Consider the following 14,199-nt stretch of genomic DNA (forward strand, 5'->3'; position numbering starts at 1 on the left):
TATCTTGAGTTGTCTGGTCCTGTTTGGGATGCTGTGAATTCATGAATGACCAATGTGCTTTTCCCCCTTGTTTGAGTTCACTCATCACTACTGAGAGAGGACTTTTAATTACAGTATGAGAAAGGCTCCCCCTTTTATAGGGTGTGCTACTCAGTTGAGAAGATTTGCTTTAGCTCATAAGCATAAGCTGTGCACAGTGAGATTTTATCAAGGATCTAATATCTCCCCAAGAGAACAAAAAGAAATGGTTTCCAGTCTCTCAGAATTCTCTGAATCAGTCTTTGCTTATCACTACAAGATATTCCTGGAAAGTACACCTGGGAGTGAATTCTCTTTCTCCATAGTAATAGTATAAACTTAATGGGGTTTCTATCGTGGTCATGACTGAGGAACCAGCAACTCAGGTTTGGCCCAGATGAATTGTGAAAGTAAATCTTCCACAATTGTCAACCTTCATAACAACCTTGAAATGGAAAGTTTTGCTCCAAATTCTACAACATAGGCATAAAAAATAAAGGCTTACAAAGTAAAGCTGCAGTGCATAAAATCCACAACTCTCACATTATTATACATTTCAAATGATCTAAATGAGCATTTTAGATACAAAAAAATACCTTTAATAATAGTCTCACATAATGTCATTAATAAGCCTTTCTAAAAGGTCATTTAAGACAATTTTAACTGATATTTTTGTCTTTCTCATTTTTCAAGCCAGCTGTGCAGAAATATTTCACAAGTGTTTCTAGTAGGCTTGAAGTTAGAATTTTTCTTCTGGAAAATAATCACTATTTTAGCATCTGAGCCTTTGAAAACCTCACCACCAACCGCCATTATGAGGGTTTGGTGAATTGGGGTCACTGGAGAAACACCCTGCTGTTCTTCTCTGTTTTTGTCTCTTCGCTCACTGTTCTTCCCAGTGACACACACACCATCTCCACTAATCCCAAATCCAAGGGCAGGCTTTGGTTCAGACAGGGACTCAAGTCTTGCTTCCAGAACTTACTAGGTGTCTCACCTCCACAATTTACTAGTTGTGGGATTATGGTCAAGTCGATGGGATTTTTCTAAACCTGAGTTTCCTCATCTGAAAGATGGATAAAGATAGAACCCACCAGAGGGTTTTTTGAGGAATTGGTGAAAGATGACCCTTGACCTGAGGCCTGCCATGTAGTTAGTGTCCAGTAACTTGGAGATTTTATTGTTATTATAGGAAAAGTAACCACTTAGAAATGTAGTGAATGAAAGAGCGAGAGAGTAAAGGAATTTATGGATAATTTTGATTAGATGTGAAACACCAGCATAGAGTGATCTTTTTCCTTTTCCCCATGTTTTCCCAAGTCACTGGCCAGCACGGGGGAGCTCCAGCTCCAGTGAGTGTAAATACAATGAGCAAATACAATGAAACCATAGCATTGAAGAGACAAAGCCATCTCTCAGTGGACCTGATCATAAATTCACAAGGAACATCATCTGCATTGTTTTCAGTTTTCTGATTTGCTGTGTGTTTGAGAGGAGGCAAGGATAGAACTTGGGTTGAAAAAGAGCCAGAGGCCTTCTACCCTCAAGAGATGGCCCAGGAGACACTTGTGATAAGTACTGGGTGCTGTACATAAGTGATGAATCACTGAATTCTACTCCTGAAACCAATATTGCACTGTATGTTAACTAAAATTTAAATTTAAAAAATTATATATATAATAAAAAATAAATTGGGGCGCCTGGGTGGCGCAGTCGGTTAAGCGTCCGACTTCAGCCAGGTCACGATCTCGCGGTCCGGGAGTTCGAGCCCCGCGTCAGGCTCTGGGCTGATGGCTCAGAGCCTGGAGCCTGTTTCTGATTCTGTGTCTCCCTCTCTCTCTGCCCCTCCCCCGTTCATGCTCGGTCTCTCTCTGTCCCAAAAATAAATAAACATTGAAAAAAATTTTTTTTTAAATAAAAAATAAAAAAAAATAAATTAAAAAAAGAGAGAGAGATGGCCGAGGAGAGAACCTGTGATAGTAACACACACTACAGGTATGCTTAATGGTCTAGGAAGACTTCACTTAAACCAACTAGTTTGAGCCTCACAATAATCCTAGAAGGTCTACAATGGTATTCAGTGCTGTTATCCTCATTTACTCATCCAGTCATCTGTTCATCCAATTCATATGAACACTTCTCATGCATAGGCACTGGTGGTAAAAAAAAAAATGCACACAATTCCCACGTTGAAGTTACTTTTAATCTTGTGGGAGAGATTCACAGTCAATAAATAAACCAATAAATAAACATATAATCAGGGCTATCATTGTGCTGGTACACACTGTCTGGCCAGGCTTACTGTTAAATGTGTTAATACCATCCCCTTATCCCCTTATATAATTACAGGTTGTGATTAGCCCAGTGCAGGCAATGAATATAGCACTGTGATGTGGAATTGTGGGGTGGGGAGCTATTTTATGTAAGGATGACAGGGAAGACTCTGAAGAGCTGGCATTTAAGCCAAACTATGAAGGATAGCCCACCAAATACGTCAGAGCAATTAGGGCTTAATTTTCTTTCCTGGTTGAGAAAGCCTGGGCCATTCAAAAGGTTAAGCAAACAATAGGAACCAGACAGAAACTGATCTATATTTACAAAAACTGGCAGCAAGGGGTGCTGGGGTTAAGCGCCCAACTCCTGATTTCAGCTCAGGTCATGATCTTACAGTTTGTGAGTTCGAACCCTGCATCAGGCTCCCCGTTGACAGTATAGAGCCTGCTGAGCCTGCTTGGGATTCTCTCCCCCCCACCCTTTCTCTCTGTCCTTCCATCCCCCAAAATAAATATACTTAAAAATTGGCAACAAAATCAAAAATGGAAGGGAAATGAATCTCCTATCATTGGAGGGAATCATGCTTACATTGGATGAACACATGGCAAATTTGTAGGTACAATTCACACATCAGATTAAGGTTTGGACTAGATGATTGTTAAAACTCCTTTCAAACCTGGGATTGTATGATTGTGTGTAAATGAGCATGTTTGGAAAAAATTTAAAAAATCATATTTATCTTTAAAAGATTTCAGGGACGCCTCTTGGTTTCAACTCAGGTCATGATCTCACAGTTCGTGAATTCAAGCTCTTCATTGGGCTCTTCACTGACAGTGTGGAGTCTGCTTGGTATTCTCCCTCTCTGTTCCTCCCCTGCTCAATCTGTATCTCTCTCTCAAAAATTAAAAAATAGGGGTGCCTGGGTGGCTCAGTTGGTTAAGCATCCGACTTCAACTCAGGTCATGATCTTACAGTTTGTGGGTTCAAGCCCTGCATCAGGCTCTGTGCTGACAGCTCAGAGCTTGGAGCTTGCTTCAGATTTTGTGTCTCTTCCTCTCTCTGCCTCTCCCCCTGCTCATGCTCTCTGTCTCTCTCTCTCTCTTTCTCTCAAAAAATAAACATTAAAATTAAAAAAAAATTTTTTTAATGTTTTTATTTATTTTTGAGACAGAGAGAGACAGAGCATGAGCAGGGGAGGGGCAGAGAGAGAGGGAGACACAGAATCCGAGGCAGGCTCCAGGCTCTGAGCTGTCAGCACAGAGCCCGACACGGGGCTTCAACTCACACACCGCGAGATCATGCCCTGAGCTGAAGTCAGACACTCAACCGACTGAGCCACCCAGGCGCCCCTAAAATTTTTAAAAAAAAAAAAAATAAATAGTGGGTGATGGGCATTGAGGAGGGCATCTGTTGGGATGAGCACTGGGTGTTGTATGGAAACCAATTTGACAACAAATTCTATAAAGAAATAAAAATAAAATTAAAAAAGTAAATAATAAACTTAGAAAAGAATTCAAGGTAGAACTACCATGTGATCCAACAGTTACATTTCTGAGTATATGGATGTGAAGGCGACAGAGTCACTATCCCAAAGAGAAAAGTAAGTAAATAAATAAATAAAAGTGTTAATTTGTAGTGAAGAAACATTAAAATGAGGGTGGGGGAGGGACTCACTAATATGAGCTATGAGTGTGGTAACACTTTTGTTTCCTAATTTGCAGTGGTTTTGCATTATGGCAGTCAAATAAGAGCTAAAGTGTTCCCAGAAACTTCGGACTATCAGCCTACAACCGCAACAACAGTGCAGGCCATAGCAAAACCTTTCCTACAACCAACTAACCAAGTACCTCCCAAAACCTCAGCAGTAAGATCAACGGATGGTCATGTCACCTCTCGGAGAGCTGCCACAACCTCCAGCTCTGAACCCCCAATCACACACACAACAATAAGAACTCTAGTAACAACTTCCTTGGAAACTATAAACAGTACCCCATCTACCAGCACCACAGTCCACACCTTAGTCACAACCCCGGCCACACCCAATAACTCACACACAGCTGCTCCAGGCACTGAGGCTTCCATTGGCTCCAGGGCAGCCCCAGGTTCACTGCCAACCACCATCACCCCACCAGCCCATACAACAGGAAACAGCCCCACAACTAGGAAAACCACCCAACCCAGTAACCAGACCACCCTTCCAGCAATGTTGTCCACCTCACCACATAACAGCACAACCAGTCAGAAGTCTACTCAACCCATGCACACCTCAGGAGCCACCACAGCTGCACACAATACCACCCAAACAGCCTCACCTGCCACCATGGCTCCTGGGCCCACTCTGGCACCTCAGCCTTCATCAGCCAAGACCGGAATTTATCAAGTTCTCAATGGAAGCAGGCTCTGTATCAAAGCAGAGATGGGGATAGAGCTAACGGTTCAAGACACAGAGTCGGTAAGTTGGCGCCATAGGACTGCAAAAGTTTGTACTCAAAAAGTTTGAGTACAGTGTGTCTTGGTAAGAATAAACACCCCTCTGCATCTTGTGTCATATTTTAATGAAACAAATAGCTGCAGACTCCTCTTTCTCCAAGGTGCTCCATTAAAAGGTGAAGGGGTGCCTGGGTGGTCAGTCGGTTGAGCGACTGACTCTTGATTTCCTCCTGGGTCGTGATCCCACAGTTCATGAATTCAAGCCCCGCGCCGGGCTTTGGGCTGGCAATAGGGTGCCTGCTTGGGATTTTCTCTGCTCCCCCCCCCCACTCTCTTTCTCTCTCTCTCTCAAAATAAATGAATAAACCTCATATATTAAAAAACAGTGAATCTGTTTTAGAGTACATATAAAAACAGAAACCAATAGTGACTGGATAGAAGAAGGCACACATCCAAATTGTAACCATGCAAACCTCTTAGTTTTAGCCAACATGGGCAGAGTGTTGGGGTAAGTTCAGTGTTGAGCCCAACCTGGCCTTACGCCTCCTGATGACCTCAAGCCTCGGCAACTTTCCTGTGAAGTGAGAGATTTGGATTAGTCTCCATGGTTCTAGCCAACTGTGACATTAGTATCAAAATTCCAGATAAAAAAGATTAGAAGGAGTGGGGATAGGGCTGAGATTATTTGCTTTACTGAAGGAATCACCATTAAAGCAATACTTTATTTTTTGCACAGGTTTTATAAAACTTCCACATTCAGGTTTTCGTTTGAAACTGAAGTACATTAGACAGCAAACGCTTTCTTGTAGTACCTTTTACATGTTTAATTTAACAACAGTCAAATTCCATGTGGTATATTGGGAATAGACTGGCTATAAATTATCTATCAAGGAACTCTTTCTGTAGGAGAACTCCTTTAAAAACTCTTTTGAACATAAAGCAGTTTGGAAATGATAGAGGAGTTTTCTGGGGACTTTGAAACTTTCAAGTGAACATAAACTAGACTTGAGTTTCAGATTCACTTATTAGCCTTTGCGCCTGGTTCCCTAGCTAGAATTTTCTTCTTCATCTCATTGATCTGATCTATTGTATTTTGTTTAGGTTTTTTCAACTCAGAGATACTTCAACATCGACCCCAATGCAACGCAGTCCTCTGGGAACTGTGGCTCTCGAAAATCCAACCTTCTCTTGAATTTCCACGGTGGATTTGTGAATCTCACATTTACGAAGGTGAGGGCTGAGCTCCTTCATACCAAATGGCTCTAGCATTGCTTTCCCTTTCTTTCATTCTGGGGCCCAGTGGTGCAACAACACACTTCACTTTCAGCTCCAAAGGAAGTAGATCTCAGAGCCTTTTGAGATATTCCCTGATAAGAGTGAGGGGTATGGAGATGGAGAAGAGGGAAGTGTCAACATCTTATGTTTGCCTCCTTCCCCCTTCAGCCTCCTCTGTGCAGTCCAAGAAGGGCTTCAATGCCTCTTAGGGGAGGCTTGGCTTTGGGGAATCCAGCCACAGGTGCCCTTTACAAACTACCCAAAGGAGGAAGCTGTACAGATCAACAGACTCATAGAAATTCCCAGTGGGCACACAGAAACAGAATTATTCTAAAACCACAATCAAATGTCACAGTGGGTTCTTTCCAACTGCAGCAGGCAAGATTTAGGTACTAACCTGGCACTGGGTTTCCCAGACCATATTATGAAAAGGGTAGACAACAGAGTGGAGTAGAAATACTATGGATGTGAGGTCAGAGAGTCTTGGGTACAAATTTGACTCTGTCACTCGCTCACCTTGTGACATTAAGCAGGCAACTTAACTTGTCTAAACTTTATTTTCACATTTGAAAAATGGGGGAAAGGAATTAAAGATCACCTCTGTAAAGAGCATTGTCCAATACTTGGAAAGCAGATGTTCACTAGCCAGTAGCTATGATTACAATGACTGAAGTAGGCAAATGTCTTGGGGATACAATTATGGTCATCCCACTCTCAAAGGAGAGACTTGCCCCTGCTTCTCTCAAAGTGTCATTCAAACAGGCCAAGCAAGAGCCTGGGAGGAGGTGCTAAGAAAACCCTTGCTGCTGAGACTTGGTGTGGGCCTCCTTCTTATCTATCAAATGTGACCCCTGAAATTAGAGGGGTATTGGGTAGGAGATCTTGCGGAGGAATGAGTGTAGGCTTTGACCTGAAACAAGTCAAGATTGGCTCTTGGCCACATGATCTTGGACTAGTTGGGGCATGTTTTCTCATCTATAAAATGGAAATAATTACACCTCCTTAGTGGGACCCTTGGGAGAATCAGAAATGGTAATGTGTAAATTGTCTAGCACAGTGCTTGGTACATAACAAAGTTCAATAAAGGGCTGTTGTTGTTAATGATGTTAAGTTGGCGTCAAAAGCTTTATCCTCCATTATCCTCCATGTACATACTTTTCTCCATAGGAAGAGATGCACTTGAGAAGCCAAGAGGTTCCTTTCAGTACTAAATGGTAAAAACATACTCTCTCACACCAGAAGAACATTCAGGGAAGAATCCGTGCTCTACTCTGGGACAACTGAGGTTAAACCTTCAGAGGGGTCAGGAATTCTTTTAAAGTCATTTCAGCAAAAGGGCAGAGGATACAAGCACAAGCACTTATGCTTTAGCTCAAGGCTTGATTCCGCCCAGACTACTGCATGTGTGACTGATTGTCTGAGGGAAAGCATTAGAAAACTCCAGTGTTTGTAGCACTCGGTGGCCACTGCCTTAGACAGGCCATCAAGCAGGGGTTTCTTTGGCACCTTGTAATGTCTCTTTTTGCTCCTTTTTTCTGTCTCCTGATGTCCTCTATGCCTGCCTTTCTAATGCTTTGGGACTGGACTCTGATCAAACTCCACCCGAGTGTTGAGCCTCTGCCTTTCTGGAAATCTCTATGCCTCCAGAGGTGTGGACAGGAAATGAATATAGAGATAGAGCTGGAAGGACAAGCAGTGTGTTTCTCCCTCCACCCATCTCTGGAAGGAGCAAGGAAAACCCCTATCCAAGGCCCCAAGTTGTCAATAGCTGCTTTGCCAGAGTCCCTCCAACCAAATTCACTTTATTCATTTCATTCCCCAGCACCAATTTCTTAAGCAGCTGACCTTAGCTCTACAATAAGAGGAGCAAAGAGGCTTATAGAAAGTAAAGTCCCACCAGCCTTAGTCCTTCAGGAGAATTTCTGCATTTTAGAAGAGAACTTGTTTAAGCCACTCGTAGCCACAAATTCAAGGATCACAGGTGCTAAACAGAACTTAATGAGAGAATAGGCTAGGAAGAATTTTTTTCCGTGAAACAGGCAGTCTTTATTTTTTTATTTTCTCGCATTTGACAAAGACTTCACTTTCCCATGAAGTCTGCATAAGGAAAATGTCGGAGTAATGAGATGACAGAGGCAAGCCTCGGGAGTGAGGCGACAAAAGGGAGAGGTAGAGAGTGCCGTCTTCCCCAGAGGGGCCGCCACTCCTCAGCTCTGCCTGGTGATGCCAGTGGCTGGGCTGGCACCTCTCCCTGGGGACTGTCACTGTCTTTTATGGTGGACATTCATTCTGGATGGTCGGGTCTACATTCTAAGTGGCTTCTGCCTTGCTATACCAGTTGTTCAATAGTTTACATACCATTTCCCTCAGGAGGTAATGAGAAACCAGTGTCATCAGATCTTCTGATTGTTCAAGACAAGGCAGAAATCCAGACTCTTTTATTTTTAAATGTTGGCAGCACACTTTTTGAAAACTTGAACAATGCTGGCCAAACGGAACACAGTTGTAAGCCAAATTTGGCCTGTGGATGCTCTGCCCTAACATGTGGACTGTGTGAAATGCATTTAGGCAGGAAGGCCATCTAGATTCTTCCACAAGAGAAATGGCCTCAACAATTCTGTTGGCCACTTTTCAAACATTGCTACCTTCTAGACCAGTGCTTCTCAGCAGCGGCAGTATTAACATTTGGGACCAGATAAGTCTGTGGTGGGGGCTGTCTTGTGCCTTGGTGGGATACTGAACAGTCTCCCTGGCCTCTACCTACTGAATGCCAGTGGCAACACCCAGCCCCATTTGTGACAACCCCAAATAACTCTAGACATTGCCAAATGTCCCCTGGAGGAAAAATCATCCCTGGTCGAGGACCACTGCTCTAGAGAAAAAGAGAGCCTTGGAAAATAGTTTATGTTCATTGTAACATAATAAATGTTATAAATGAGAACCAAGTTGTAGAATGGCAAATGGATGCTGGTGAGCAAGGCTGAATTAACAGCCTGAATTTACTGAGCACCTACTTTGTCCTGAACACAGAACCAGACATTATAGGAGAAAATAAAAGAAATACAGGCTATAGCTGCAGGTTTCAAGACATGTAAGATAATTCATAAGTTTTTAAATTGAAATACTGCCAATGACAGAAATGTAAAGAAAATTCTGTATCCTGAACTGTCCCTTGATGTTGTTCAATTGGGACTTAAATTATCCATGTCATTTCTACATGACCATGAACAAGTCTCTACCTCTCTTTCTGAGCCTGTTTCCTCCTATGTAAGATGGGGCCAACCAGTCCCTATTTTGTTGGGCTGCTGTGAAGTTGAACGAGGCTAATATATGTGACAGTGCTGAGGGTGGCATCTGGCCCATAGTGGGGTAGGAGAGGTGGGTTTCCTTTCTCATTTCTCTCATTTCATTGTTTAAAGAACTGAAAACCTTTCCATGTCAGTGTCTCATTTGATTAAGGTGACAAAGCTGAAAGTTGTTCAGACCCTTCAGGTGCAAGATAAATATACCTCCCTTCCCCCACTCCCCACAACTTCCTTCCTGTTAGGATAAGTTTGTCTTAGAACATCTTTCAGTAACTTTGTGTAGAGTTTATTTTTCCGTGCTCAACACTGTCTCCTTCTCATCCACCTGGTGGGCAGGGCAGCTCAAGGCTTCCAGCCCTGACTTGGAAGTGGGACATGGGAGAAATCAGTGGCCTGGGGGCAGGGGTACTGAGTCAGGGAGTGTTTTGCCAGCCAAGGTCTGGAAAGTGAATGCCGTCTGCCACCCTGGTGTATACCCAGAGACTTGCAGGAGCATTTGGAGCCCTATTAACTTACAAACTCCTGAGAACTGTTATCAGGGTTCAAATGCTAGTACCCTCAGAATGCACTATTTAGAACTTCCCAAGAATGCTGTACTATTTCATGCCCTATTTTCCCTTATGCTTTTCCCTCTGCCTGGAATGCCCCTACCATCCCTCAGGCCCTTCTGCATTCATGCTTTAAGATGGCTCAGATATCTTCACCCTATGAAATCTCCTCACCCCCCAGCCCCCACCTCCATCCCAGACAAAACTGGGAGACTTTCTTCTTTTGGTTTCCTGACCCCTCATTGGTTGTTCCCTGACCTCCATTAATGCACTTGTTGCACATTTTACTGTCTTGAAGGCATGTCTGTGATTATTCACAGTGCTCAGCCCTGACTTTGTATATAGTATATCTTTAGCAAATGTTTGATGAGGAAATAAATCAATAAAAGGGTGAATCTAAATTTCACAAAGACTCTGGGCCAAGCTGCCAAAAAGTAGATCAGCAGCTCCAAAGAAACAGCCTCTTTGGCTTCCTTTTGCTGTATACAGAGCAAAGGTTTCTTGGTGTAGTCACAACAATGCTGAGCAAAAAAGGTCTGATGGATGTTGAAGACAAAATCCACATCCTGAATATCTGTGACTATGAAACTCCTACAGTGCATTTTGCTGAAGTTAAGGAGAGGACCCAGGGCCTCAAGGTCATTGATATACTGCCTTCCTGAGCAAGTTGATTGGCTAGCTTGCTCTGGACCTGGTCCTTTGCTAAGGAGGATGTTTAGGTCCCTTGAGGAATCAGGACCTCTCTAATGAGGTATTGCAGAGCTCTTAGATACTGGCAATGAGGAGCCACTGTGTCAGCATCCCATTTGTTGAATGGTGAAATGGGACTTCTGTAAGTGATCCATTCAAATGGACACACTGTAAGTACTGAAGTACCACATTTAGCTGTTAAGAGTCCTTAGCCCCCTTTTGTCAATGCTGATGGATACACAAAAGATTTTCACTTTGTTTTCAAGAATCCAGCATGGTTGATATTTGTCACTCTCCAACCTGAACCCCAAATGCAAAAAAAAAAACCCATCTGGCAGAGGATCACTTTGTGGCCATCAAAGGAGAAAGCAGATACTATGAAGTGCATGATGTATAACTTGTAATTTCCCCTGGACTTTGGGTTAAGTCTGCCATCTGCTTGAAGCTCCCAAGCCCTCCAGCCCCTCCTCTGTACCCACCTGACTCCCATTCCCCAGAGCTGAGGTTTCAGCTCTGTTTCTTTAATCAGTAGTACTGTCAAAGCTCACCTCACTTGCTTGTTCTCTATCTGTGGTAGATCTGAGATCTAGGAAATAGACAAAAAATGCTCATTGGAGCGCTATGAAAGAGGTTTACTAAGAAGGGGCAGTTGAATTTATTATTACCCTTGTGAATAACACTGGCTACATTTTTTATTGTTTATTTATTTGGGGGTGAGGGTGGGGGAGGGACAGAGAGGGAGAGAGAGAATCCCAAAGCAGGCTCCGCACTGCCAGTTCAGAGCCTGACATGGGGCTTGATCTCATGAATCATGAGATCATGACCTGAGCTGAAATCAGGAGTCGGACACTTAACCAACTGAGCCACCTAGGCGCTCCTACACTGGTTAAATTTCGAGTGAAGACTCTGTGGTACATTTTTTACATGGATTCTTTCATTTAATCTTCATATCAAACTAAGAGGTAAATCTTGCTATAATTTTCCTCATCCTTCTGGATAAGTAAAAAAATTTTTTTGGAATGTTCACAAAGATTTGACAATTCAAGTAGCTACATGGGAACAAAAAATATTTTTAAATTAGTATTTAAAAATTATTAGCAAAGCTTTGTTCTCCTAAGTAGGAGGTTAACCACTCTCTTTATAACGTTTAATTACCAATTGATTTGTTCTGCAACCTTGTTTTTCATTGATGGTGGGCACCAGGAGTTGACAAGCTGTGGCCCCCAGACCAAATTCAGGCTGCCACCAAAAAAATTTATAGTCTCCAGCCTAAGAATGGCTGTTACATTTTTCAATGGCTTGGGCAGGGGGAGGAGAATATTGCATAGCACATGAAAGTCATATGAAATTCAAATTTCAGTGTCTATAAATGAAGTTCATTTGAACGTGGCCATACTCACTTGTTTATGTGTTGTCTGTGGCTGCTTCTGGGCTACGGTAGTGGAATTGAGTGTCAGCTACACAGAACCGTGAAGTCTAACATATTTACTGACTGGCTCTTTACATAAAAAAGGAAAAAAAAACCAAAAAACTTGCCAACCCTTTATATAAAATAAACTTCAGGGGGACCTGCTGGCTCAGTTGGGTAAGCACCGGACTTCAGCTCAGGTCATAATCTCACGGTTCATGGATTTGAGCCCCATGTCAAGCTCTGTGCTGACAGCTCAGAGCCTGGAGCCTGCTTCAGATTCTGTGTCTCCCTCTCTCTCTACCCCTCCCTCAATTACACTCTGTCTCCCTCTCACATGCGTGCAAAAATAAATAAACATTGAAAAATGTTTTAATAAAATAAAATAAAATAAAATAAAATAAAATAAAATAAACTTCAGGGGCACCTGGGTGGCTCAGTCGGTTAAGCATCCGACTTTGGCTCAGGTCATGACCTCCAGTCCATGGGTTTGAGGCCATGTCAGGCTCTGTGCTGACAGCTCAGAGTCTGGAGCCTGCTTCAGATTCTGTGTCTCCCTCTCTCTTTGCCCCTCCCCAACTCGTGCTCTGTCTTCCTCTCAAAAATAAATAAACACTAAAAAAATTTTTAATAAACTTCAGCCCCACTACCATTCAAATTATGCTAAATTCTGAACTTCTGAATCTAAAAATAAGTGCTTTGCTCTAGTTTAAATAAAAGACAATTTGGGGGCACATGGCTGGCTCAGTTGGTGGAGTATATTAACTCTTGATCTTGAGGTTGTGAGTTCGAGCCACGTATTGGATGTAGAGATTACTTTAAAAAAAAAAGACAATTTTATTTTCTTAAAGTGTCCTATGACACCACAACTGTACAGAAAAAGTGGGCACAATTGTCTAGATAAGACTCATTTGGTATCAGTAGGATAAATTTTATAAAACTAGGAATCTCAAGGATACTAAACATCCTTCTGCCCTTTTGTTTACATGAATTCACCTAACAAATGCTTTTCTTTTATCATAACAATAGACATCAGCTCAGGCCTAGGAAACATTTGGCTAATTTTGACTCAGTCAAAATGGAAGGAAACCTGGACACCAGCTCCAGACTGTCCTGTAACATCATTAAGGTGAACTTAACAGTGAATGTGAGCACTCTGCCATCTGCTCTGGAAGGCCTCACTTTTGGCATTAGCCCTATAGAGCTGGGGAGCAGGAATGGCTCTTCCTGTCAGGGCTGGCTTCATGAGCATGTGACCTGTGCAGTCAGCTGGGCCCCTGCTTGGCTTAAGATTTGCTGTCACCTCCTAAAATTCTTAAATGACTTTTGAACAAGAGATCCTACATTTCCATTTTGTCCTAGGCCCCACAAACTGTGTAGCTGGTCCTGCTTCCAATAGATGGCTAAATATGGACACCTGCATTTCAGGGAATGTGAAAGAAAATTCTTGCACAACGAATTTTTTTTGTCTAAACCCACATATCCCACAGAGGAAAATGTAGGGCAGGATCCTGTAGACCAGATTTTGTTTTGTCTTGCCTACACAGAATGTGAATTAGAGGTAGATGCTTAACTCCTCTGAGCCTCTTTGTTCTCAGCTGCCAAATGGGTTGATAATATTTATTCTCTCTCAGGGGGGTGTTGTGAGGCTCAAAGGAGGCAATGTAGGTGAAAGCATGCACCTAGTAAACTGTGAAGCTTTTATAGAAATACAGCTTTTCCTAATGTGAAAATAGATCAAGCAGATGCCACAGGAAGGGGAAGATTCCAGGAGGTCTCCTGTGGACCTCAGAGCTGGCCTCATCACTGTTCTCTTACTGTTCCTTAAAGCAATCTCACACTGCCACGTAAGCAATTTCGAAAAACAAAGTTATGCTCATGTCAATGTTCTGTTTAAATCTCTTCAAAGGATCCTTTCTGCTCTTAGGATAGGGTAGGGATCTTGTAACAGTGACTTTGAGCCCTGAATTACAGGTCTCTTATATGCTAAAAAGGACCCCAAATAAAGAATAACCTGAGTAGTGGTTTGTGAAAGTGACCCAAGAAAGGCCTGGGTCACAGATGTTTCTCTCTAAAACAAATGGACAGTTCAAGCACATTGTTTACCTTGCCTTTGAGACCTAAGACTGAGTATGTAGAAGGAAGGAACCAGGTCTTCTCCTCCTCCTCTTCCTCCTCCCCCCCCCTCCTCCTCCTTCTTTTTCTATGACCTAGAACAATTCCTGGTGTGGAGTGGATATAAGAGGAATTA

At 42.6% G+C, this 14,199-nt stretch overlaps 1 protein-coding gene across 5 annotated transcripts in view; it reads left to right on the top strand.

The window, feature by feature from the left end:
- LAMP3 (lysosomal associated membrane protein 3) overlaps positions 1-14,199 on the top strand; it is a 51,323-nt gene that overhangs the window by 18,432 nt on the left and 18,692 nt on the right. For all 5 annotated transcript variants that reach the window (XM_045037217.1, XM_019840069.3, XM_019840068.3 and 2 more), the window contains 2 exons: positions 4,014-4,744; positions 5,824-5,952. In XM_045037217.1, the coding sequence (XP_044893152.1) occupies positions 4,014-4,744; positions 5,824-5,952 (860 nt within the window). The remainder of the gene's footprint in view (positions 1-4,013; positions 4,745-5,823; positions 5,953-14,199) is intronic.

The sequence above is a fragment of the Felis catus genome, chromosome C2 (genome assembly GCF_018350175.1).
Source record: "Felis catus isolate Fca126 chromosome C2, F.catus_Fca126_mat1.0, whole genome shotgun sequence".
In the NCBI taxonomy this organism is placed as follows: Eukaryota; Metazoa; Chordata; class Mammalia; order Carnivora; family Felidae; genus Felis; species Felis catus.